The sequence below is a fragment of the Desmodus rotundus genome, chromosome 7 (genome assembly GCF_022682495.2).
Source record: "Desmodus rotundus isolate HL8 chromosome 7, HLdesRot8A.1, whole genome shotgun sequence".
Classification (NCBI taxonomy): domain Eukaryota; kingdom Metazoa; phylum Chordata; class Mammalia; order Chiroptera; family Phyllostomidae; genus Desmodus; species Desmodus rotundus.
Window position 1 is genome coordinate 126,460,273 of NC_071393.1, and position 26,107 is coordinate 126,486,379.

Here is a 26,107-nt window from a genome sequence, read left to right on the forward strand (position 1 = left end):
AAGGAATTTTAGCGTTTATTTTTGAACATATTATGGTACAAGAAATTTTACGTAACAAATATGAAATGTTAAGAACAGTTACAAGGTATTTCAGGTACTACCCATGTATAATGCCCATCCTTATTTTTCCCTCAAAAATTTGGGCAAAAAATGTGTGCATTATACATGGTAAAATACAGTAACAAATTTCTTAATTTTTTCAAACAAAATATTTTTTTATGAGTAAAAGATTGCCAGAAGGGAAAATATGAAAGCCTATGGCTCATTATTTGTGGTAGAGATACCTATGAAGCAAAATTTAGAAGCATAGGGTTTTAGCAAGAAAGAAAGGAGTAAAACTGTAGAAATCCTTTCAACACAGATGATTGCTTTGGGAGAGCCTTGCATCCCTGGGAAGTAAGGACTCGAGGACAGACGGAGAATGCCGGCCGCACGGCCCGGACGTGGAACGTGAGAGAGTAGCTGGCTCTGCTGCGCAGACTACTCAGGCAATCCCACTCGGCGTTCTGAACACGCTGTTGTAACAATCGTATGGAGAGAGGACTTCAAACTATGCCACACGAAGGATGGTTCAAAGACTCAGGGTGCTTTGTTTGGAAGTCGGGTTTGTCCCTGAATACCTGCAGGACCTGGGACAAGGTACAAATAAAGACCTAAACACTACAGGCCTAAGTACTTTCAAGTTATCAGTCAAGATAAATTAAAATATTTTATCTTATCTTGACAAGCACCCCTCTAAAAAACCCTAAAGGCCTGGTTTAAATTTAGAACTCCTCAGAATTTGGGTGGCAGGAGACAGCCTTAGCCTAGCCCCTTCTCTTCCCACTCCCTGCCTTATCCCATCCCACGAGAGCCATGGAAGCTCGTGGGGAGGACCAGCTGTGCGGGGGCAGGGTGGTGGTGCTCTGAAACAGGGTCAGCAGCTGTCCACTGGGTGTGCAGGCCCTGGGGTTTCCTAGGCGGTGCAGGCCAAGGTCAGCCCCCACCTGTGTTCTGCCTAGGGCCACCCTGCCTGAGCTATAAAGCAGTCTCAGATGGCTGCTGTTTGTGCTAGGCTTGGAGATTCCCAGGCAAAGCCAAGCTGTGAATCTAGGCTGGTTGCTACTAGCACCTGGCCTGCGGCTCACTGAGGCCAGCTGTTGCTTGTTTGAGAGGATTTAGGAAGTTGTGAAGCATGAGCCAAGGCCAGCCATTCACATGGAAAAGCCACTGTTAACAGGGGTAAGTTGGATGGGGCTGAGCCTCAGGGGGTCTCCAGGGCGTGTGGGGCAAACGGTGGTAGCCAGCTTGATGGAGTCTAAGATAAGGCATCCACCTGCCAGTGCTGGGGCTCTGTGGGAGGACGGTTCAGAAAAGGAACAATGGCCTCTACCCCCCTTTCTGTTTGGGAGAAGGCTCTCCTCCAGCTCTGGCCTTGATGCCAGCCACTTCAGTTCCTCCCTGTATGCCACGGGCAGCTTTCAAGATGCTACCCCAGTGCTGGAGCTTGGAGTGAATCTGAGTAAGTCCATGTTTGGGTTCTTTAAGGGGAACTGCTTGGGACTCCAGGAGTTTATTCTGCTGACTCAATCCCCCCTGGTTTTTGCAGCCAGAAGTTGTCGGGGCTCGTCTTTCTGGCACTGGAACCCTGGACTGGGGTTCCTGGTGTGGGGCCGGGACTCCTCAAGCCTGAGATGTCCCTCTTGAATTTTTATCCACATGTGGGTGTGGGACCAGCCTGTTCTGTGTCTGCGCCCCTCCTACCAGTCTGGATGGATGCGGTTTTTGTAATTCCGTAGTTGTCAGGCTTCCATTCAGCTTCATTTCTGATGGTTCTGAGTGATGGTTGTTTTAGAATTTAGTTGTAATTTTGATGTGGTTGTGCGCGGAGGTGAGCCATGTACCCATGCCGCCAATCCTGACCGTAAGTCGATACACCTATGATCTGTGCAGTTTTTAACAAAGAGAACCATAAACCCGTCTGGCATTGTTCTGTGCTTTGTGGGTAAACAGGCTTGGCGGGGGAAGTAACTACTCACTCAATTCTCTTTAGGTTCAGAATTGAAAAAGCCCCTCATTGTTTGGTCTCCTCTTGAATCTATCTTACATTTAGTAAGTCATCAGTAAGGAATTTTTGTTTTCTGTTTTGTGGGACAGTAGAAGTGGGGCAAGGCCCGGGGCTGCCTCTGTACTGCCTGGACTTGGACTTGAAAGGAGAGAGATGGGGAGGTCAATAGTCCTTCCACGTCCCCTATGGTGGCATCATTTTGACGGCATCATTTTCAAAATAGAAGTCTGCCCAGGGCCCGGCACTTTCAAAATAGAAGAGTACAAATATTGAATCATTATGTTGTACACCTAAAACTAGTATAGTATTATATGTCAATTATATCTCAATTTTTTTAAAAAAAGAAGAGTCAGATTTCATGAAAGATTAATTTGTCACCACATTTCTTAAAAGAGAAAACTAGAGCATTAATAAAGTTGCTTAACAGAGGGAAAGAAGGGGAAAGAAAAGGAGAAGGAACAAGGTTGGAAAATGAAACAATCATACCTTCTAGAACTTTGCTCACAGAATGTAAATTCCATTAAAAGAGGGGTGTTTTTGTAAGGTGCTTGAACCCCCAGAACCTAGACCAACACCGCCAGCAACGCAACCTAAGTGTGTGCCGAGAGGCACTGAACTGGGTGCTTTAGTGACGAAATGGTCGTAACACGGTCTCTCACTGCGTGCAGAGTAAAAACGCAGTTCAACTTCAAAAACTTGGCAGAAAAGGGGGTTAGACCTATCTATTTATATTCGAAGATTAGAATATTCTGTATTTAACAGGTGAATTGTCGGTCCACTTTGTTCCAGAAAGTAGAATACTTTACAGAAGAAGAATACAGAGGTCTTTGTAGCACAACTGTAGAACTAAGCAACCCAGAAAATAAGTATCTAGCAGATCGATTTAGTACTTGTGTGAAAACAAACATATTAAAAGCATAAATTGTTTAAGAAGAAAAAGACACCTGAAAAGCTGGCCTAGCAATTGAGGCCCACTGAGACCCAACAAACCCCATGGTGTCAATCATTTTTAACAACTGTACCAGAGTTGGGAAGGTCTGACTGACAAAATCTGTTACATGGTATTCATGGTGATTGCTGATTGGTAGACATGTCCTAAGGAGACCTGCTATGCTCTCATTTTCCTGGTGGAGTTACAGCCTTTGTTGAAGTTACAGTTCTACTGAGTTAGAGACAGCAGTACAGGTGAGGATTTCAAAGCAGCTGGCGAGTTAGAGTAATTCTAAGAAAAGAGAAAGGCTGAGGGGATTTAAGAGCATGGAACACACTCGGCTCCTTTCCAGGGTAACCCCTGCTTACGCAGAGGTTCTGCCCCCCTCCCCCGGCCCAGTTATTTCTTGGCCCCTCTTATTTACCTGGCCCTCCCCAAATTCTTCCTCTCTGCTTTACATGCTCTTAAATCAAACCTCTTTGCTGATCAGAAACATCTGCTAAAGGACTAAATCCAACTAATTCAACCACCATAAAACAGCTTAAGCTTATTCTTAATTCTGAACTGTTTGAATCAACTCAGATAACGGAAGTGAGAAAAAGCTACCTGGAAGTAAATATGGTAAAATTGGGTGTGTGCTTTATATGCAAATACATTCTGAACAGTACACAAATATATTTTAATTTTCACCCTAGGATACTGAATTAATTTGAACATGACAGTTACTTAAAATTGTTTCTTTTAAAATATACAAACATACCTACTTGGCCAGTTGCCACTATGTTGATAAACTTGGGGTGCTGATTTACAGTGAGGCACAGAATATCATCGTTATGTTCCTGATAAAAACTCTGAGCTCCTATGGAAAAAGAATTTGAGAATTAAGTGTGAAAACTTTGTAACAGCCCAGTGCACTTAACCACGGCAATAAACTGCTCTGTTTAACGTGCCCAATTAAACAGGCATTTTCGAGCATTTAATATGTGCACATCATCGTAAGGATGGGAAAATGACTCAGAAATGTGTATTTAGCAGGACGGAGCCCTGACAGGCATAAACTAAAGTGATACAGGACTGAAGGGAGCAAGTGCCACAGAGAGTTGAAGATCAAAGTGCTATGGGAATTCATAGCAGAAAAGTCTTCTTATCTTGGGCATATGACATTCCTGGATGGCCGGCAGGTTGTGTAAACAAGAAGGTGGGTGGGGAGGGACATTCCAGGTAGAAGAGCAGTGTAAGTGAAGGTACAAAGGCGGGAAACTACTGTGCATACAAATGGCTAGCTGGTCTGAAGTGCAGGGTCATAAAGCAGCAGCGTGAGCAATGTGGTGGACAGGCAAGCTGAGACTAGAGTTACAGAGGGTTTCAAATGCCATCCTGCTAAACCGCATGGCTACTCTGTCGTCAGTGGGGAGGTGCTGGGGAGTTGTGACGGAAGGCGGTGTGCGGTGCACCCAGTGCCGGTGCAGTGCCGGGCCCTGGGCAGACTGCGGCTGTGCAAGCGCGACGGACAGGTGGGAGATGCGGTCGGGATGGCAGGCCCGCTCCAAATTATAAAGCGTGATCAAAAAGCAAAGGTCCACCAGAAAGCAAAAAACAAAACAAAACAAAACCCCAAAAATAACTCCCAACAATTTAACAGGTCTAATATCCCTTTCATATTTCTCAAAGTGAAACTGCTTCGTATTTTCCAGGGCTGAGAGTTCAGTTAAATCAGCTAAATTAATAGATCTAAAGACCGAGGCTTCCTAGACTGTGAATGTAGCAACGTGTCCCCAAATTGGTGAGAGGCCAGATAAGTGTCCAGCCTCCCCTCGGCCCTGTCTTTCTATACCCATCACTAGAAAGGCGACCGATTACAAATCAAAAAAATTAAAACAGTAACAAATAAAGGGTAGTCAAACGTCGGACTAACGGCTGGGCCAATGACAGACTGCACACAGACAGCGAGCGGTTCAGCCCTGGAGGGCGGCTCAGCTGGTGACAGCGTCATCCCCATAGGTCAGGGTACACACAAGAATGACTCAGTGAATGCATAAATGAGTAGAGCAGCACATCAGATGTTTCTCTCTCTCCCTTCCTCATTTTCTCGTTTTCTAGGAACCAACAACAAAAAAAGACAGTGGTTCCAGACTATAATGAGCTTAAAAATTCCTATCGCCAACTGACACTGTAACATAGTGCAAGGCATTACACACGTGTGTGCTGATGCTGGTGTAACAAAGCTACAGCACTGCCGGTCATATAAAAGTATAGCACATACAATTACACACAGCACATAATAGATCGTTGATAGTAATAAATGACTGTGTTACTGGTTCATGTATTTACTGCACTACAATTATTGGCATTTTAGAGTGTATTTCCTACTTCCAGTACGTCTGCTGTGAAACAGTGTGCCATATTACAATGGCAGCAGCCTCATCAAGCTCACGTTCACTGGTTCTTGACTGCATCATTTTCCTCTTGTGTAGCCCAAGTGTACAGTAGTTTGCAGTGACGTCCTGCGCCTTCACGCTCACTCGCCACTCACGCACCGACTCACCCAGAGCAACTTCCTGTCCCACAAGCTCCATTCATGCGAAGTGCTCTATACAGGTGCATCATTTATAAATCTTGTATACTGCACTTTTTACTGTACCTTTTCCATGTTTAATGTGTGTAGATACACGAATACTTAGCACTGTGTCATCACTGCTTACAGTATCCAGTACAGTAACATGCTGTACAGGTTTGCAGCCTGGGAGCAGCAGGCCATAGACCACACAGCCTAGGTGTGTAACAGACCGTACCACCTGGACTTGCATGGGTGCGCTCTCCGGTGTTTGCACAGTGACGGAATCACCCACTTAAGCCTTTCTCAGAACGCACCCCCACCACTAAGCAGTGCGTGTCGGCACACACAGGAACGTGTATTTACACATTCGTCTCTCTCTAGCTTGTCTTGTCTTATTCTTCTCTACTCCCTTTGAAGGGTACACGAAACCTCACTTAAGCAGGATTTTCTTTCTAAGCAGTATTTTTTAAGTGACCCAAATTATTAAATTAAAAATTGGCACTGATTTCTGTGTTATCTTGGTGAGTCCTTTTCTTTAGGAAACCAGAACAGAAAAAGTACATGAGCGATTACTACTGACTACAGGAGTAGGGAACTCTGTACCTATTAAGAGTGAAGTTACCAGGAGGAAAAGTCAGAAATGTTTGAACTAGATAATCTCTATTTTCACTTCCAACTTTCAGACGTTATGAAGTTAACAATTTTTGTAATAAAACCAAATTCAAAATTAAATACTGAACGTCACTGGTAGTATTATTACATCATTGGTCTTCAGATGATGCTAAGAGAACTTTATTCGCATTTCAAAAATCCAAAAAGTTACATAAACATCAAGAAGTATTTTCTTACCTTCCTGAATCAAACGAAGGGCCATCAGCAGAGTCACAGGCAAGCCACGTTCGTAGCTACCTTCAGCGTCTTCCCAAAGCCTCAGTAAGAGCAACGCCCACCCCTCCCCACCCCACAGCAACTCACTCCCTCAACATGCTACTCTCAGTCACTCTCATGTCGGGGTTCGGGGAAACAGAATACAGTTACAAATGGTTTCACTATAAAACAAGGTTTCGACATACGGTAAACCTTCATGTCTAATGGAGACCTAGAAGCACTTTGCAGTATGAAATCCTTTTCTGCTGTTATGCTCTATGAAGACTGTAAATTTGGTTACTTGAAATATTAATAGACAATTCTACAGTATGAAATAGTTACATTCTGGGCTCACGCATTTTAAATATTTATAGTCATAACTATAAAGAATTTTAAGATACTAAATAAAAAATCCTAAATTTAAAAAAAGTAGGGATGAAGGATCAGGGCTTCCTACCTGTAGCAACATTGTGCAGAATCCCAATGGATGCAGTGTGATAGATGATATCATCACCATCATTTAAATAGTGAACATTATTTCTACAGTCTCTGCCTCGATAGCCAAGAACAAGCTCCAACACAAGGTCCTACAGTGGGGAAAAAACCATTATACAGTGCCTCATGTCCACATATGCACTATTTGTTGTTGTATACGGTACCGGGGTCTTCAGACCAGAGAGACGATATATTTTGGATGTTTTACAAACTGCAAACACAAAATTAAGCTAGATATACTTCTTTATGTAACCTGTGTTGGACACATTCTATGCTTTTCTACATAAAGTTCTAAAAAGAAAAAGGGAATTGCAAGGTCAACTGATTCCAAGAATTTCAGTTCTTAAGTTTTCATGTTTTCAAGTTTTCAAGTTTTCATGGACAAACACTGAGACACTTTTGTCCAAGAATATTCCGATTTGTGCGTATTAGTCAAAATATCTGATCTGCGTACGAAACTCAATATAAATTATAGCCGAGTATTGTACTTTTAAGGATCCAAACAGTACGCCGACATTGGTGCACAAAATGCAGCACACCGCCTCTGACGACTCACGCTGCAGTGTGCACCGCTCGCCCTGGCCTTGTGAGGCCGAGGGGGGTAGGGAGTACAGCAGTCACCCGCGCACAGTTTAACGGCTTGGTTTTGACCTGACTTAACAGTTTGCTTGTTGCTGCCGATACTGGGATTATGACATGCCTGGGAGAAGCACAGGATGTCAATCTAAACCTCAGACTTGACAGTGAAGCAGTCAATTTTTACAGCCAAACAAAAAAGATTATTCAATATGTTTATTTTCATTAAAAATAATGACAAGATTTGGGCATTTACAAAAGAAAACAGAATGAACTCAGGATACATTTTAAAGTCAAGTGAACAGTGGAGAACGGGTTTTCCTCACCTCGATGGGCCTCTTTTTCTTGCCAACATTGTTTGTCTGGAGTTTCTCTGGCTGTGGCGGGGCCCTGCTCACGGGGGGCCTGGAACAGGGAAGTGGGAATGAGGCGGGCACCCACCACGGGCACCCTCGCGGGGCCTCCCTCACCTGCCCTCTGGAGAGAAGTGTCTAACACACCTTCATAAAAGTCTACCCAATCTGTGCTGCTCACTACACTGTGCCCTCTGTATCTGGGTATCTTCTCAAACACGAAGGTAGAAAGAAAATATCAGAGCTCTTACTCATTTTACTTTTACTTTCTTTGGTGTATGTTTCACCATGTAAATACTCTACTGGTACAAGAGCACACTGCTCATAAAAAATATGCAAATGTTAGTTTTACATACTCAGAACCTTCTTGACGGGGTGCATCATCAACAAAGCCTGGGTTACTGCTCTAAAGTATCTCTATCACAGTCTTTCACACACAGCGGGTTCTCAGGATTCTTCTTGAAGTGAATTTTGAAAATTTCTATGAACTTTCTATACTGTTGGTGACAAAAATCATGTTCTAATCTAAGTTCCAATTTGTACTCTACCTGCAACTCTGTGCCCTCTACCTCCTCCTCTTCCACTAGTCCCTAGCACAGTTCCAGCATCACCATCGGTCAGGCGAGACGCCTTCCAGTGACAAAGCACGGTAAGCCACACGGCTCTCTGTAAAAGCTGGTCACTATTGCTATCGCCTCCAACTTCCCTTCCCGTAACCTCGCCGTTTCCTAAACACTTACCAACTTTACCTACATAGTAGTTCTCAAAAATCGAGGCCCTCCTCCTCTGTTCCCACTACTAGTTCAGCATCTATTCATCATGTTCCAGTTGGTGGATCGAGTTCCCATTTTTGAATCATTTAAATGTGGAGGCTCTTTCCTAACCCCTTTTTAAAAATCCAGATCATTTAGTTTTAACTGAGATAACCATTATTCAAATGTTTAATAATCTTAACACTGAATCTAAATCAATCATTTATCAACTTCCCCCCTCCAAACTTTAAGCTAATATTCAATTTTTAAAAACTAAATCGGGCCCTGGATGGTGTAGCTCAGTGGATTGAGCACAGGCCTGTGAACCAAAGGGTTGCTGGTTTGATTCCCAGTCAGGGCACATGCCTGGGTTTCGGGCCAAGTCCCCAGTAGGCGGCATGTGAGAGGCAACCACGCGATGATGTTTCTTTCCCTCTCTTTCTCCTTCCCTTCCTCTATCTTTAAAAATAAATAAATAAAAATCTAAAAAAATTATTAAAAAGTTAAAAAAAAAAACTAAATCGGGAAATGATACACATGAACTTTCCTATGAAAATTCCAGCATTTATGAATAAGTCCATAAAAATAAAGGCATAATACATTTCTATTTGCAAAATGATTTTCAGGGTATTTATCCATGAGAAGTAAACGAAGTGTGGCATCTGGAACATGTAATAGGAAGGAAGTGTGCACTCACATGGAGCAGTGGGGGAGTGTGCAAGCACAGCTGGTTGGTAGCACAAACCTTAAATGCCCTTACAAGACTAAATAGAGAACTTTGCAAATTACCATAAACTTTTTGGTTTCAAACCATTTTTGTATACTTTTAAAAATGCATGTAATTAACAAATCTTACTGAAATTTATGATATTTAACTCCACAATATTTCGGCTAGGATCATGTCAGAGAAGGGTAAGCAGCCTTGGCTTTGCTTCCCAGTCACTTTGCTGAACTTCAGTCAATGCTATCATTCAACAGCTTTAAGAAACAGGAAATTTTAAATCTATACAATCCTGTGTAAATTAAGCATATTTTAATTTCTGTAAATATAATTCATATAAGATGTATTATTGCTTAGATATATACAGCTTGTAAAATTACACAGGTTAAATGGCTAAAGTTTTAGAGAAGCAGTTACTTATGTGGTATGTGTGAATCCAGTAAGATGCTATTCATTTCAGAAATATTCATTTCGAAGAAGAAAAACATGAAAAACTGATAGGAGGTAAAGAATACCAAGTAACATAGCTCATTAATGGGGAATAAAAAAGAAGATAAAAATGCAAAATTAGGCCTCATGCAATAGCAAAGAAAGAGGATTACCTGGAACCTCTTTTTAGCAGCAGATTAAAAAAAGGGAAAAGATTACAACACAGACTGAATTTAAAACACTTGTAAAATACTTCCTAGAATAAAATATTTTTACAAGTTTAATGCAGATAAACTTCATTATACATGTTAAAGACCTACTCTTTTCATCTATTACTGCATATAGGAAAAGGCTTAAGTTACTCCATTAATGGCCGGGAAATAAGACAGACTGTGAAAAAGAAAAATAAATGAGAATTCAACATATTCTATGTTATAAACATTAAAAGTTGCAATTTTAATTTTTTTACTGGGCAATCTGAATTTCAAGCAAAATATCAGAGCTTATCTTAGTTCTTAGAAAAGGGCAATGAAACATTACCATCTAACTCAAAAGGCTGGTAACACTGGAGCTGCCATTAGAGAAACTGTTTGCAGTCTCAGCTCCCCCAGTGTGTGACCCAGGACTTCCGTCCAGCTGAGTAGGCGAGTGACTCACTCAGGACCCATGTGGGATTTGGCATTTTGATTGCAAAGGAGGTTAACTTAAAAAAAAAATCCCCTTAATAACATAATGACCAAACAGAACTGGAAGGGGTCACACAGGTCATCTGGTCCCCCCTCCCCATGAAACCAGGAGTCCTCTTTGCACGTCTAGAACAGCCCTGCAGGGCACCAGGGACAAATGGTCATCTAAACTCTGCACAGACACTGCTTGTGACAGGGAGGTCACGAACTGTTCACGTCCAAGGCAGCAAAAATCCCCCCACTTAGCTTTTAGTCTGAAACAAGTGATTCCTACCACAAGGAATTATTCCTCACGTGAAGCGGCCTTCCCACTTTCCTCCATCCTGAGCTTCCTTCTAGACCACTGGAAGCTGTCCACATGCCTTAAAAATGCTGAGGTCAGTCCTAAGTAAGCTGCTCAGATCTGAGGCTAGACCTGAATGTTTTATGTGTTAAAATAGTGTTAACAGAAGTATGAGGGCCTTTTTAGAAATTATATCTCACACTAGACTCATCTTCACACATGTCACCCCCTGCAAAAAAAACCCAGGTAATTGCTGCTGACTGCAAATTAAGGAGTGCCTAGTATTTGAATTTCTATACAATCTGGTTTCAAATCTACTTTTTTCATCCTTATCCTCCAGCATTTTCCTGATGATACCTTTTTAAAAAACTTCTAAACAAGCCTTGTCCACACTGTCCTCTCTCAGAAACTGAAGACATTTTCCTCTCACTAGAAGTAGCTACAGAAGTACCCCAGAGTCCTTTCCTGCACGTGTTTTATCAAACATACAAATACCATCATTGCCCTATGTTAATGTTTTATAATTAATAAAGCTATTAAACATGCATTAAATGACACCGGTTTATAAACTGAAAGTTCTTCCACTGATAAAAAGGTGTGGTTAGCAGATTGTTTTTATGAGCCTCTGAAACTTAAGGAAAAACTGGAACTATCTTAGCACCGGAGTTTGTGAAAAGCCGTTCGTAAAGCCAATGATCATAATAAAGACCCTGGTAACCACACTCGCAGGTGTTCCCGTAAAGTGAAGCTCTTTCATGGGACTTGTCCTGCCTACTCCATTTCCTGATTCTTTCATGACAAGTGTGGTTCCGTGTTGTACAGGGAAAACATACGCTTTTAAATACTCTAAAGACCGGGGTGGGGTGGAGGGATGGGGAGAAAAGGCACACAACTGTAATTGAATAACAATTTAAAAAAAAACGTAAAAATAAATAAATAAATAATAAATAATAATACTGTAAAAAAAAATACTCTAAAGACCAAAAGTCAATTTTTGAGTAAAGTATTTTCTTTAATAAAATACTTACCTTACAACCCCCTGCCTTCAAAAGGAGCGGAAGGGAAAAAACGTAAGAAACATATATGAAAACTAATGATGAAGAAAATGTACCAGTTTAATAAGCAGAATAAAAGTAATATGACAACTTTTAAAGAAATAAAAAAGTACTGAATTTTATGTCTCATTGTTTTGAATATTTTTATTCAAAAATATTAAAAATTTAATTGACAATAAACTAAATACATAAGATCTGCTTCACAAATATTTATAGAAAAAGAATAACAAAATTATTAAAGTCATTTAGGAAAAAATATCCCACAAAAGTATCAACCAACTAGACTAGTAATCAAATTGTTATCAGAAAAATTTTGCTTTTAAGTGGATATTTAAAATGTATTTAACTGTTTATAAAGTATTTTATTTCATATTTAAGTAGCAATATTTTATTTAAAATATGAAAGCAATTATACAGAACATTTTCTCTCCTTACAAATATATTCAAAATTGGTAAAAAGAAATATCTGTTTATTTTTATTTCCTTTGATTCTTTCACTTCATGAAAAGGAAGACTCCTAACCATGAATAACATCACTGGCTTCTGCCTCGACGTTTTTAGAAGAATTTACTAGAGCTGTATTACAATTTAAGAACAATATGCAAAGTAATTTCAAAAGCAACTCTAAGAGGTTAGTGTAAAAACGCAAGCCAACTGCACAGACCACAACTACGACACTGTCCCTCTTCACGAGCAGTCAGGTATTTCACCTGTCAGAACTGGGTCAGGTCAGTAACGAGCAAGGACATGTGCGTGTTTTACCATGAAAGATGGCCCACAGATTAAAATTAGGTCACACTGACATACCAACTTCATGTGATAAATGGTACTATTTTCCTTTAAAAATCAATATAATAAATGAAAAAGACTACGGAAACAGCAAGTTCCTTCTCCTTTATGAGACACTTTTCATGTTCCACGGCCTGGGAAAAATAATTTTCTTTAAGTAATACTAAGCAATATATTGCAGACATTCTAACTAGGACTATCCACATTTGCATTTTTAAATCTATTACTTTAATTCATAAGCATGTATCGTGTCCATTACTTTGTGAATATATAGTTTCGGAAAGTGTTTCTGTTTAACCAGAGTACTCCTCAGGTTACTTTGTCTTTCATTCCATGGGAGGGATGTCATCGGTAAAGACCTACTATCTAAACTCTTTATATACATCATTTCGTTTCGACCTTCGACCTTGAAATACTCCGTAAGTTAGAGATATCACGATCATTCTACCGCTGAGGAAACTGAGGCTCAGAGAGGATGAACGGGTTTTCTAGAGCACACTCTGGTGAAGGGTAAAATGAGTATTTTAACCCATTTGTTTGACTCCCAAACCACACCCTGTGCTCAGTGTGACTGCCTCCTCCCGAGTAGCTTGGACCTTGGACCCTGTGCAAGCATTCAGATTATGGCTCGGCCAGCTTTCTTCGAACGTTCTCTAGCTTTGTACTTTGCCTCTTTATACGTGATGACAACACTGGTTATCACCCGTGACGTGACTCACAGCTGCTATATTTGAGGTGCACCATCAGCCAGCAGGGACCTGAAACATGCTGTGAGGCAGTCTCCCCTCGACACCCACCCAGAACCCGCCTGAGAACTCGGGGTAAATGGCGAGTTACCCCCTTCTCCACCACTGCCATGCCTGCTACCCTCCAACTGCGCCCTTTCCTGAGTGTCAAACCACAGTGCAGCGCAAAGCCCTCTGCCAGGGCTTCCGTGCCGCATCCTTCCCCCCGCCCTCACCCACCGCACACTCGCTCGAGCCTCCCACAAGCTCTGTCCACTGTGAGGCGTTCCCTTTCTTCGACTTGCCCCTCAAACGTTCTGGCGAACTTCTCACGATCAAGTTCTCCTCGCCACGGCTTTCTACACAGGAGGTCACCGTTGTTTCCGCCCCGCACTCCTTGTTCCTCACTGCTGCTCTGGTTAACTTGTCCTTCGCCAGCTTAAAACCTCTTTGCTTCTGAAGTCCATACCCTTCACTGACCCATATGCCTCTTTATTGGTTTCTATCTTCCCTAAGGATTTTTAAAGCATCAGGTTCACAATTTCTCACTTGATCTGTCCCCAGCTCAGATACTTTAAAGTTTTCTCTCATAAAATTATTTTGTACATGTCCTTATTTTTTATTTGCTGATTCTAGACAAAGACCAATAATTCCCATTAAAAACAAGCTATAGTTTAAATTGCCTTTTGGACAATTTTTTGAAATAATGATTTTCTATCCTTGATTAAAGGCACATGGCTCAAAGGCCTTTTCAAAATCTAGTATCTCTGTTCACGTGCTTCCTAAAAAGTACCTGACATTGGAGTCAATTTTTCTTATCTCCCTCAACCCCAATGCATATGTTTCTAAAAGTTAGCAAATAAGATTCCTTTAATTGTGTAGACTTTATATGTGGCATCATTCCCTAAACTACTTTCAAAAACCACTGTCACCACCAAAAACTATTGAGGGAAAAATGTTTTCTAAGAGGTGCTGCAGACAGTGTAATGAAAGAGTGCTCGTGTCAGTGTTTGCACAACTTCGTTCCGTTAAACAATAAATTCAATTTTTAATAACAGTATCTTGTTCTTCATCTAGTTTTAAACTTAGCTGTTACCTCTCATCGACTGAAGGTTCTTTTTGTTGCAAGTGAGGCTTGATTCCAAACATTGGACGAATGTTTGTTGATAAGGCTCTGACGGTGTAACTGATCTCATTCTCCCTTGTAACATCACTGTCATAACCTATTAAAATAGAAGAATTATTTGTTAAGTGACAACAAGAGACCAAGTATGATTTTATAATTTGGATACAAGGATGTTCAACAACATGAAATAAGTTAAACTATATTATATCCCAATTATAAAATAATATAAAGCCAGCAACAATGATGTACAAGAATATTTAATGATATGTAGCAATGTTTTCAAAGTATTACTAAGTGTTAACAGCAAGCTACAAAAAAATAAGTTCAGTATCATGCCATTTTTGTTAAAAACATACTGGGTATATAAAATGCATATTCCCTTAATAATAGACTTCAAATGTTAATAGAGGTTGCCCCTGAGTGGTTAAATTATGGGTAATGTATTTATTATTTATGTAAAATGTGTTTTCCAAGTTTTCTATAATGAACTGGTATTACTAGTATATTAGGGATTATTTTAAAACATGAGGTTAGATACTGTAATTTTTTAACAGTACTTATTTAAGGATGATTATCTTACACTTGTAGATAAAGACTATCTAAGTCATCAGTACATGACAGTCAGTTATTCCTGAGTCACAAAAATAATTCTGGTGTTAAATAGAACAAATATACTAAAACCACCATCATTCAAACATTGTTACTATGCTTCGATTTCTGCAGTTTAAACCAGTGGTACTATTTCTTTCCATAGTTAAGATACTGTAAAACGACATACCCCCATCTTCTTCAGAATCTGCATCGGACTCTTCACTGTCACAAGGCCTTCTTTCTCTATAGCCCTCCATTTCATTTGTCCACACCATTAAAGACATATCCGCACCTCCTAACGTAACCAGCATGCTGTCATCGTAAGTCCAGCGAACATTTGTGACGTGTGCACTATGAGCCACGTACCTCTTAAACTTCCCAAATTTTCCCTGAAGATAAAAAGGTAAAGTATTTCTGAGAAAGTTCACTACTTGAAAACTCAGTTATAATTTTGAATTCCTTTTTTTAATACATGATTAGGAATTAATCATGATAAATGCAACTAATAAAAAATGAGAAAATACTGAAGTTCACTAGAATAAAAAAATAACAATTCCCAATCTGGTGAGGGCAGGATACAAGTAGTAGTTTTACACATTGCTAGCACCATGGACACAACTTTTTTAGAGATCAACTTGGTATTCTGCATTAAAAGTCTAAAAATGTTCTGACCTTTCACCTCCCAATCCCCGTTCTGGAGATGTATGCTAACAACAGGCTATGCACGACAAGGTTATTTACCACAGCATTTACTTGCAGCAGTGGAAAACTTCAAGTGTCTTAAAAGTTCATAAGAGTAATGCTCCCTAATTATAGTGTATATCCGTGGAACAGAATATATCTACTAAAAACAATGGCTATGTATACATTGTTAAAAATAGAAACAATGATTTATAAATCAGATTATAAATAGATATGTACAGGAAGGTCCTATTAGCAAAATTATCAATCATTTTGGTATATGCCCATGTAAATATCTTTTATCTTAATTCATTAGTGTTTTTGTTTGTAAGCCCCACACATGAGAATGGAGGGGCCTCAAGGAACATGTAGAAAGGACCCATGGACAAAGCCAAAGGGGGGCAGGATTGAGGGTGGGGGGTGGGGGTAGGTGGAAAATGGAGACAACTGTACTTGAACAACAAATAAATAAATAAATAAATAAATAAGATTAAAAAAGAAAAATACAAGTTCTAGATATGGGCAACTTTTAAATTTAGAACACTAGCATTACCAGATTACAGAGATAAATTTCAGGGTAATATATCATAAGCGGATTTCTGCTGGACATCTCCTCAAGGACGTTAATATAAGAAATGTTTTAAATATACAAAACATAAGGCTAGCTAAATCAGCGAATACGCTGGGAGTGAAGACTCTGAAGAGTTAGCTGAAATGACATGAAGATCTGCCAACAAAACACTGCAAGAAAGTAGCTTCCCAAAGAGTCTGGTTGCCACCGAGAGGTGGAGAGGAATCTGCAGACCAGTATCCCAGAACCTATTCTTAGGGCATTCATGCCATTTCAAAGCTGGAGTTAAAGTTTCCGACTAATAAATGTTTTACTGAAACACATTCTTATCAACTAAAGTTCTACCACTTGTGTGTATCTAAATCAGATACACTATTTTCTCAGGCACGTGAGTTGTCTATGAGACTTTTTAGACATGTGTTTTTACTTTAATGATCGAAAAATAGTAACATGAGCAATTAAGATCATCATGAACTAAGTGTCATAGATGATTTCAGAGCCCTATTTCAAACTGATGTTTACACTCGTAGAGGTGCCAAATTATATATATGAATTTGGGAAATTAGGAACAAATGCATCTAGACTTGATATATGAATTTGTCTTTTGTGACGTTCCCCAGTGGTTTGAGTATAGGAATGCAGTGAGAGAATCGAGTGATCACTCAGTAGCACAGACATACAGTACAGTACTCCAAAGAATTTGTACCCTTTGGTTTTAGCAAAATAACATCATTCATCACTTTAAATCAATGTTTAATTTTGTACGTGTATTTATAGCATTTATTTGATTAAAACAAACATTAAAGCAGTAAATATAAAGTTTTTAATTTAAAATAAACTTTATGTTTACTGCTAATGGTATATATGTAATCAAAAGAATACTAAAGAATACTGAAATTACTTAATATTAGGGATAAAAGGAGTATTTCCTTTAAAGGGATATTTACATTACTCAATACTGAGCAACACTGTACAATATAATATACAACGTAAGGCGTGGAATCATAAATTGCAATACTTCTAGATAAAAACTGTAAGTGTGATGTCAAGAATAGGAAACACAATTCTAACCCTTTCATATAACAACTTAGGTATGCAATATTCATATTTCATTGTTGCAGTGAGACAGCACATCACAGCTATGAAGGGCAACGAAGGGACATTACCTTAACCAGTTTTAATTATAATCATTAGGAAAGTTAAAGAAAAACACATACTTTAGCAGGGTATCTAAATAACTTCACAAATCCCAAATCATCCCCAGTAGCTAGAACCATTTTGTCATTGGTGAGGCAACAGGCAGTTACATCCGTGACTTCTCCAATTACTGGCCAAATTCCCTCACAGCATAAACCAAGCACACCTGTCCATGATGCCCAACTGATTTTTTCTACCTAAAAAGGAAAAAAAAAATGCTGTAAGTTTGTAATATCCAAACCTAAAAATTAATAACTAAATCTTAATATTTTTCTTTGTAATTCTATGTCATAAAATTTAAAAGTCAGTTAAAAATTATTAGTTGTCTTAGTTTTGTAGCTTCCTAAGTTGTCCAGTTCCTGCAGAAAAATTGTAACATAACATTATTCAAGATTATAGATCCAGTGTGTTCTGGATATGAGCACACTGATAAGCATGCAGTGATAAGAAAGAAGCAGCCTATTTCTGCTCTTCCAATAATCAAAAGACTCGTTCTTACCCTTCACATCTACATTGCTACTAACACATGATAAGCATGTTTTCCAATAGTCATTTTTGGAAATTACAGTCCCTTCCTTCTTAAGCCATTTTCATGTTACAATTTATTTAACCTCTCTTCCTCGGCCATGTCATGTCAGAAATTGTTGCGAATGTCAGCCACAAAACTGAACACACTTTTTTCCTTTTCTTTAAACAGGTATGTACCAATAAGTACTTCAGGCATATGGGTCCCAAAAGATTTGGCCAACATGCTGTTCTAATCTTAGATGTCATGTCATCTTCTTGCTATTGCATGCTTCTGTTGTCCTTGAGGAAAGTAATTGGAGTATATAAGTAGACATACATGCACTTTATTCCTTTTCTTTTTTTTTTAAATCCTCACCTGATGACATGCTTATGGATTTTAAAGAGAAGGAAAGGGAGGGAGAGAGAGAGGAAGAGAAACGTCAATGTGAGAGAGAAACATCACATTGACTGGCTGCCTCTCCTACGCACCCTGACCAAGGATCAAACCCACAACCTCAGCATGTGCCCTGATTGGGGATTCAACCAGTGAGTTTTTAGTTTATGGGATGATGCTCCAACTGAGCCACACTGGACAGGGCTTATTCTTCTTAACACATTGTCTCTTTACCCATCTATGTAGCCTGACTCAATAAAATAAATACCCAGAATGTGACTAATCCGAGAACAGGCTTCGTGTGTAAGCAACTACAGCGGGCATCAGTTTTGTAACCCCTTTCAGCCACATCAACAACGGTACGCGCGCTACTGTCTTCCTACCTCCGCACTGGGGACGGCTTGTCTTTTCCCCCGGGGAGCTTCGAAGAATAACTGCTCCTTAGCACCAGTGTTAACTTGTAAAAGCTTTCCTTAAAAAAGTGAACATACATACCCATATGTAATCTTACATTAATAATTTTATACTTTAATAATTTTATAATCTTAAAATAGGAAACATTATAAACATAACATGAAAACCTGAAGTTCTAAAGAAAACAATTTATTAAAATTAACTTTTACTGTATAAAAATATGAACCTTGTATGCTAAAAGAAAAACTACAAGTAGTTAATAAAAACTACAAAAGTCTATGATAACAAGTAACTTAGAAATGCAAATCAGAAGGGAGATGTACTTATTCACCGAACCATGGCAAAAAGTGAAAAAGATTTAACAGATCCCGTTGCTGCCGTGGTGCGCGAACCCTGATGTCGGGCACGCACCCTGAAACCATTGTTCTAGAAGGAGGTTTGGCATTTGAATAAACCTTTCAAATGTGAAAAAATTATATATATGTATATGAAATATAAATACATATACACATAGTATTATGCTTAGCTTTTATGGAAAAATTAAGCTTAAACATAAAAATCATTTTTCTCTGCAGTCAACATCTATTAAGAGCATTTGATTTTGTTAATTCTGATATAATTAATTAAATTAATAAGTGGTTTAATTTTTGTATATGTATACAAATAAAAACTGTTCCTATTGTTATGCATATAAAAAGCCCTAGACACTAATTTTGGGACTTTTAAAATTTCATTCAACTGTACTTGGAAAGACTTTAATTTACAACACTAGATGTACAGAGACGAATATGTGAAACAAAAATCCTTAAAACGCATTTATCCCAACTTATCAAATACCGTCACATGCCATGCATGGTGTAAAACACGCATATTCATTACCGACTGTACGTGAGGCAAATGTGACTGCAGTTTTAGGGAACGTATTTGTATCAAACATGGGGAAGTCACTTCAAAATTCTAACATACCTATTTTACAAATTCTCAGTGACTATGTCAAGCTTTTCTGACAATAACCAGGACAAATGATTAAAAATTTTTGTATAATATTCAAATTAAATTACTTTACCAATTAAAGAATTTGCATGTAATATATATAATTGGAATCATACTAGGAGAAATACTGAGAAGTCTAAACTCATGACATTCATCTTCAACTGTGAGAGCGAGCAGTGAAAAATAATTGAGAATGGTTTCTTTTCACAATCCTTTTGAACTCCTCTGTTGAATCACTTTTGATTTCTCTAAATTAGCAATACTAAATCCAATGACCACTCTATAAAATAGTAAGCTATTTAAGCTCTCACCTCTCGTGTCCCAGTCAATGTGAGTTATAGAACTCGCAGCCCCTTTGCACACTCCCACTCGCTTGCTGCTCGCGACATTGTAGATGTCTATGAAGCTGTCCTGGGACGCTACTGCAAGGTATTTTCCCGAACCTGGAGCAGGAACATATTTGCCTGAAATTTTCTACATTTAACAATATTTTTTACACTGTACAACTAGAGTGAATTTCGGTAATATTTTTTGGAAGGCACTCAGTCATTCTGTGAGTTATAACAAGATGTGTGTGTCAAACCCACGGACAGGGACAATGGTGTGGGGCTCAACCATGGGAGTGGGGGGAGGGCTGGGGGGGAGGGGAACAGAGGGGAAAAATTGGGACAATGTAATAGCATAAACAATAAAATATTTATACAAAGAGGAAATTTGATGAGGCAAGGACAATCAAGTTACCTGTACACAATAAAAATGACTTGTGCAAAAAAAGGGATAGGTTTGTCCAATGGTACAAGAGAAGGTAACATTTTAAAAGTATACTCTAGTTAACAATGAAATAAATGTTTTAGTAAAGTATAGTGGAAAACAAATGTCAAAAATTATATACAATGTAATTTTGAAACACTGTGCATTTAAACAAACTAAACGCTCTCTAAATGTAGGAAAAATAGAAATAAACCAACACAGGTTTACTTAACATTAGTTAATTCCTGTATTACAGTAGACTCTGTTATAGATAATCAATACTTAGAAACTGATGAGACAAAATGTAATTTCAAAGCTTTAAGATTAAAATGAAGACAATCCATCCAACCCCTTTACATTATAAATGAAGAAATTGAAACTCAGAGAAGTGCCTGGGCCCAGGTCACACAGAAAATCTAGTGACAAAATTGGCACTAAAGGTACTTTGCCACTGATTTCACACAGGACTTTTACCTCTCACCTTACTGCCTCTTCTAGCCAAAAAAGTAAAATTCTGAGATAAAATAACAGATAATAAAAATTACACATTGATATGTGTACTCGCTGCCAGACCCAGGTTCACAATCAAATGTGTTTTCGATGGAATCGTACCTGGTGAGAATCGAATATCTGAAACAGTGTCTTTTCTGTGGTGAAAAGACACAAGGTCCTCAAGAGTATCTGCATTTGCCAGTAAGAAACTTCCATCACTGAGACCCACCGCTAGAGCTTTCCCATCCGGAGAAAAACAGCAGCATCGCCCGCCTAAAAGAGAAGGAGAGCCTGTGTCAGGTGATTTTCTGTTATTAAAAACAAAGTATGTGTTTAACAAACCTTTAATTTCAAAGAGGATTCCTATATTTATTATACCCTCAAATCAATATTAAAAAGGAGTCAGAGATCCAGAAAATAAAGTTTTCTATTGAAATCAGTGGTATGGAATTCTAAGTAATAATTCATACAAACCTTTCCTCTTCTGAAAGTAACAAAAGCAAGTACTGATATTCACCTTCAAAAAATTAAATTGTTGAAAAAGTGAGTTTTTTAACTAACATAAAAAGCCAATGACATACACAGCAATTTTTTGAGGGGTGGGGTAGCTACCTTTATAGTTTCTACCCAACAAATGAGAAATTTAAGATATAAAGTCATCTTTAGGAAAACACTTTCAAATTTTTAAAAATCTGAAAAGAGGCAATTACTAGTTTAAGCTAGGAAGATCTATCTATGTATGTTGCAAACCCACACATGGAGAAATAATAATGTCACATTGTTAATTTTTAAAAAACAAGGGTTAATGCTGCATTGGCAAACACACAGGAATGGGCTTCTCCTGACAGCAAGGGATGCAGCCAGCATATTCAAAAACTCTAAAACTCTTGGCATCTTAAGATGCAGCATAAAAGGGATGCAGCATAATATTTGGAAAGGGAGGGATGGGGTACAGCTGTTACACACTGAGAAGTTATAGAATGGATTAAGAACAAGTGGTCCTTTAATTATCAAACATACAACAGAGAAGTCTAGATGTGATTTCTGAGACTTAAGAGCCAAGAGATGACGACCTGGAGCGGGGTGGCAGCAACAGAGGTGATGGGAAATGGCAGGATTTGGATATATTTTTAAGACAGAGCTGGCAATACTTTGATGAACTGGGAGTGGACTAAGAAAGATAAAAATCAAGGCTGCGTTTTTGTTTGGATGGTGATGCCCTCTACTGAGATGAGAAAAAACTAGAAGAGATACAAATGTTTGACTCTGTATCCATTAGGTTAAGGATGCCCACGAAAAATCCAAATGAAGACAGGGCAGAGCCAGTTTGCACATTAACACTTCTCTGGAGCTCCAGGGAGAAGAACAGGCTAGGGATATAAATATGGGACGTAGTAGCACACAGAGAGCAGTTACAACCAAGAAACTGCGTAAGAACTTATTTATTGCCTCTCAGCCCCAAATCCACCCCTCTTTTTCCTGCTGTGTGATACTGGAGCTGAATGCTGTAGACTTTTTTCCTTTGCCAGCTGACTTGATTTTGGCCAGCAGAAGTTGCTGAGGGGCGCCTACAAGGCAAAAACAGAAGGAAGGGTCTTCTCTGGGGCACTGAAGGGGGTGTCTCTGCCACCACAGCAGATCGGCCCCCTGTCAAGTTTCTTTTCCAACAGCAGGCTGTACCGCTCCTGTGGTGGCCACGCCCTCTCCAAAGAGATCTGAATCTCAGCCTGGGGGGAAAAGGGAAGGGTCCATCCTCTAAGTTCATTCGTTGTCCACTAGTCCTATGGGTGGTAGCAGCTTTCTGCAGCTGCTACTTCTATGCCCCTTAAGAATTTTCTTTTACCCAGTAATCACCTTTTATTAGCTAACAGTTCACATTAAATTTTTCCCGTTCAAATTACTGGGGTAGTTTCTGTCTCTTGACTGATACAGAATCGGTACTGATGTGGTCACAGAAGACAGACCACTGACGACCGGGTCTCTGGGATTAGTCTAGTCACATCTTAGGCTTGAGCACTGCGCTAAGGCCCGGCCAGAGGGACGTGGGATGCTGGTAATGCGAGGTGTGGACCAGCCTAACAGTTAGTTACCTCCTGCGGTTGATTATGACAAGTATGTACTGGAATAAGCGCCTTGGAAGTCCAAGAGGCTGTTGTCCTCGACCATTTCAAAAATAGTGATGGCTACAAAGACTGCACCATGCCAGTGAGTGCACAGAAGGGTTACACACAGAAGTAGTGAGCTCGGGTTCTTAAACTCTCAGCACGAGTCATAGTCTGGATGGAGAGAGAGCTTCCATGGCAAATCTAAAAAAACAAAATCTATGACAGGACTGATACTGCTGAAAATTAAATATAAAATTTAATTGTCAGTCTAAAATTTACAATTTAAAACCACAGTCTCATCAAGTGTCTTACGTGAAAGTTAGGGCACTGACTGAGAAGAACGGGAACGTGGAAACTTGGGAGTGGGAACACCTGGTTGAAATCAGACATAACTGAGAATCTGGAACTCATGCATTATTCCAAGTGTCTGGCCAGTGCAAACAACTTGCTCTCTTGTGAGGAGAAGACTGGCTTTCTGAGGCAGGCGCCTTGGCCAAGGGACACTTAACCTTCCCAAGAAGCGGCACAACTGCTCCTCTGCTGTCACTAGCCCCCCAGCTTGGATCAAATCTCAGCATGCTGGAGGGCAGAGGTTGGGAAACTCTTCCATAAAGGACAAGATAGCAAATATTTTCAGCTTTGTGGGCCCTATGGTGTCCTCAAAACTACTCGGCTCTGCTCTGATAGTGCAAAAGCAGACCTAGGCGATACATAAATGAATGAGCATGGCTGTGCTTCAGTTAAACTTTACCTACAAAATCAGGAGGTGGGCTGGATCTCGCCCATGGGCTAACACCTGATATAAGGAAAGACCCCACAGCTTAGGGAGGTAAGAATGTTAAAGCAGATTTTTTCACATGCAACCTACATCCCCTCAAAAAGTCTGGAAAAGAGTCCCTTCACAAAGGCACTGGGAAGCACCTTCACTAAGGGCAGCATCTGCCCCCTTGAAAAGTTCTGGACCTGCGCTCCTGTGCAGGTCAGGAATGGGGGGTGTCACCATTAACAGGGGCTCCCTGATTCAACCAGGATAAACCTGGAGAAGCAGAGGCCAAGAAGCATCACTTAACCACGTAAGAAAAGACGAGGTGGATTACTGATAACCAGAACATTTTGGCCTGTGGGGATTTCTGTTGGTGGCTAGTTTACCATGACGTCTCCGGAAATGAAACAGATGAGTGGGCTACTAGACTAGTGTTAGATCTATGTAATAGAAACAACTGCACACTAGGTATCAAAAATCCCTGACTCAAATCACCACAATGGAGAGTCAGACTCTCAACCACTCTCAGACCTGAGCCAATTCATATACTCCGAGCCCTGTAGTTAAAGGGAAGGCCAGGTGCCATTGAGGAAGAACCATGAAACACTGCCACAGGTACATAAAGTTTCTTCTAAGCAGCTGTGGCCACTTGTTAGAGTGACTGTGACTGATAAAAGGAAACATCCAAACTTCCAGGAATGACCACACACAAGCCCTGAGTTGACACTAATTCTGGAAAATGCAAAATGCTGCTGTGGTGCGCCAGTGGGGGCGGGGCTCAGGGTGACCCTGTGGTAGGCGGTGTGTCAGCCCAATTCTGAACCACAGCAACCCAGGCGGCCTACGGACCCTGCCCAATTCCTGAATTTGCATAAACACACTCGGCAGCTGGCTCTGGGATCCATGGATGAAGGTCATCAGGACAGGAAAAACAAAGTGAAAACTCTGGCAATTCATCTCTCTACCAAGACAATAAACCGGAAGCCAAACTGCAAGCCTGAGAACTCTAAAAATCAGAGACCACGACTTGAAACAGCAGGAGAATACCTGCCACACCATCGTTAAAACTTGCCTGTTGGGTCTGTGCTGAAATCGAAAGGGTTTTAGATCATAACTATGGACAGTAAATGTATTCAGGTAGTGACTCGATTTGAAGCTGCTCTTGCAGGTGTAGTCTTCTAGACCTTTACTAGAACAAATTAACACAACCCCTAGCACTTCGCATGCAGCCATCACCCTGGTTGGTGCTTTTTCCTCCACACCGATGTGAAGGAGCACCAGAAGCAGTTTGCTTTTACCTGGCTTGTATCTTTGACACCTTCAAAGCCTTGCCTCAGGGCTATTTCAACTCTCCTGTTCTTTGCCATAACACAGTCCACAGAGATCCTGATGGTCTGGACACGCCACAAAGCATCTCAATGGTCCACTACATTGGTGACATTATGTTGAATGGATCTGGGGAGCAGGAAGCAACAGTACTTTAGATGCCTTAGGAAGACATGAGTCAATCAAGAGAGTGGCAGACAATCCCCACAGAAATTCGGGGACCTGCCACCTCAGTGAAATTTCCGGGAATCCAATCATCTGGAGTATGTCAAGATATTCCCTCCAAGGTGAAAGCCAAGTTGGTGCACCACCCATCACCTACCACACGCAAAAGGAGCAAAATGCTTGGTAGGCCTTTTTGAAAGCAACATATAACATGTCCCAGTGAGCTGCTTCTGCCCATCTATCAAGTCACTTATGAGGCTTCCAGATTCCAGCAGGGACCAGAACAAGAAAAGCAAGCTGATTTTCTGCTTGGGCCTTACGACGACGCAGCAGATCCAAAGATACTCAACGTGTCTATGGTAAACAGGATGCTGTACGGGAGCCTTTGGAAAGCTACCAAAGGAAAATCATAGTGCAGAGCTCTTGCATTTGAGAGAAAATCCATGCCCTTCTTTACAGGTAACTATTTTCCTTTGAGAAGCAGCGTCCGGTTTGCTACTAAGTCTTGTCAGAGGGTGAATTCCTAACTGTGTGTCCAGAGCCTCCTATTATGCACTGAAAGTTCTGTGACCAACCTGACCATAGGTTGGGCGTGCACAACAGCAATCTATCAAGTGGAAACGGTGTATACAAAACCAGGGGTGGACAGACCTGGAAGTTACAAGTAACTTGCATGTACAGGTGGCTCAGAACCCTTCAACAGTAATTCCCTCTGCAATGCCTCCCCCCTGTCTCAATCTATACCTAGGGCCTCACAGGTACTCCT

The 26,107-nt window shown here is 40.1% G+C and overlaps 1 protein-coding gene across 3 annotated transcripts in view; it reads right to left on the reverse strand.

Annotated features, from left to right (window-relative positions):
- Nucleotides 1–26,107, reverse strand: part of EML5 (EMAP like 5) — a 115,491-nt gene that overhangs the window by 16,390 nt on the left and 72,994 nt on the right. For 2 of the 3 annotated variants that reach the window (XM_053929019.2, XM_053929018.2), the window contains exons 22-31: nucleotides 21,103–21,255; nucleotides 20,052–20,183; nucleotides 18,717–18,805; nucleotides 17,453–17,629; nucleotides 15,171–15,372; nucleotides 14,363–14,489; nucleotides 11,726–11,740; nucleotides 7,800–7,878; nucleotides 6,860–6,989; nucleotides 3,739–3,837 (exon numbers count right to left, since the gene is read on the reverse strand). In XM_053929019.2, coding sequence (XP_053784994.1) covers nucleotides 3,739–3,837; nucleotides 6,860–6,989; nucleotides 7,800–7,878; nucleotides 11,726–11,740; nucleotides 14,363–14,489; nucleotides 15,171–15,372; nucleotides 17,453–17,629; nucleotides 18,717–18,805; nucleotides 20,052–20,183; nucleotides 21,103–21,255 — 1,203 coding nt within the window. The remainder of the gene's footprint in view (nucleotides 1–3,738; nucleotides 3,838–6,859; nucleotides 6,990–7,799; nucleotides 7,879–11,725; nucleotides 11,741–14,362; nucleotides 14,490–15,170; nucleotides 15,373–17,452; nucleotides 17,630–18,716; nucleotides 18,806–20,051; nucleotides 20,184–21,102; nucleotides 21,256–26,107) is intronic. The other variant, XM_053929020.2, reaches the window with a different exon arrangement.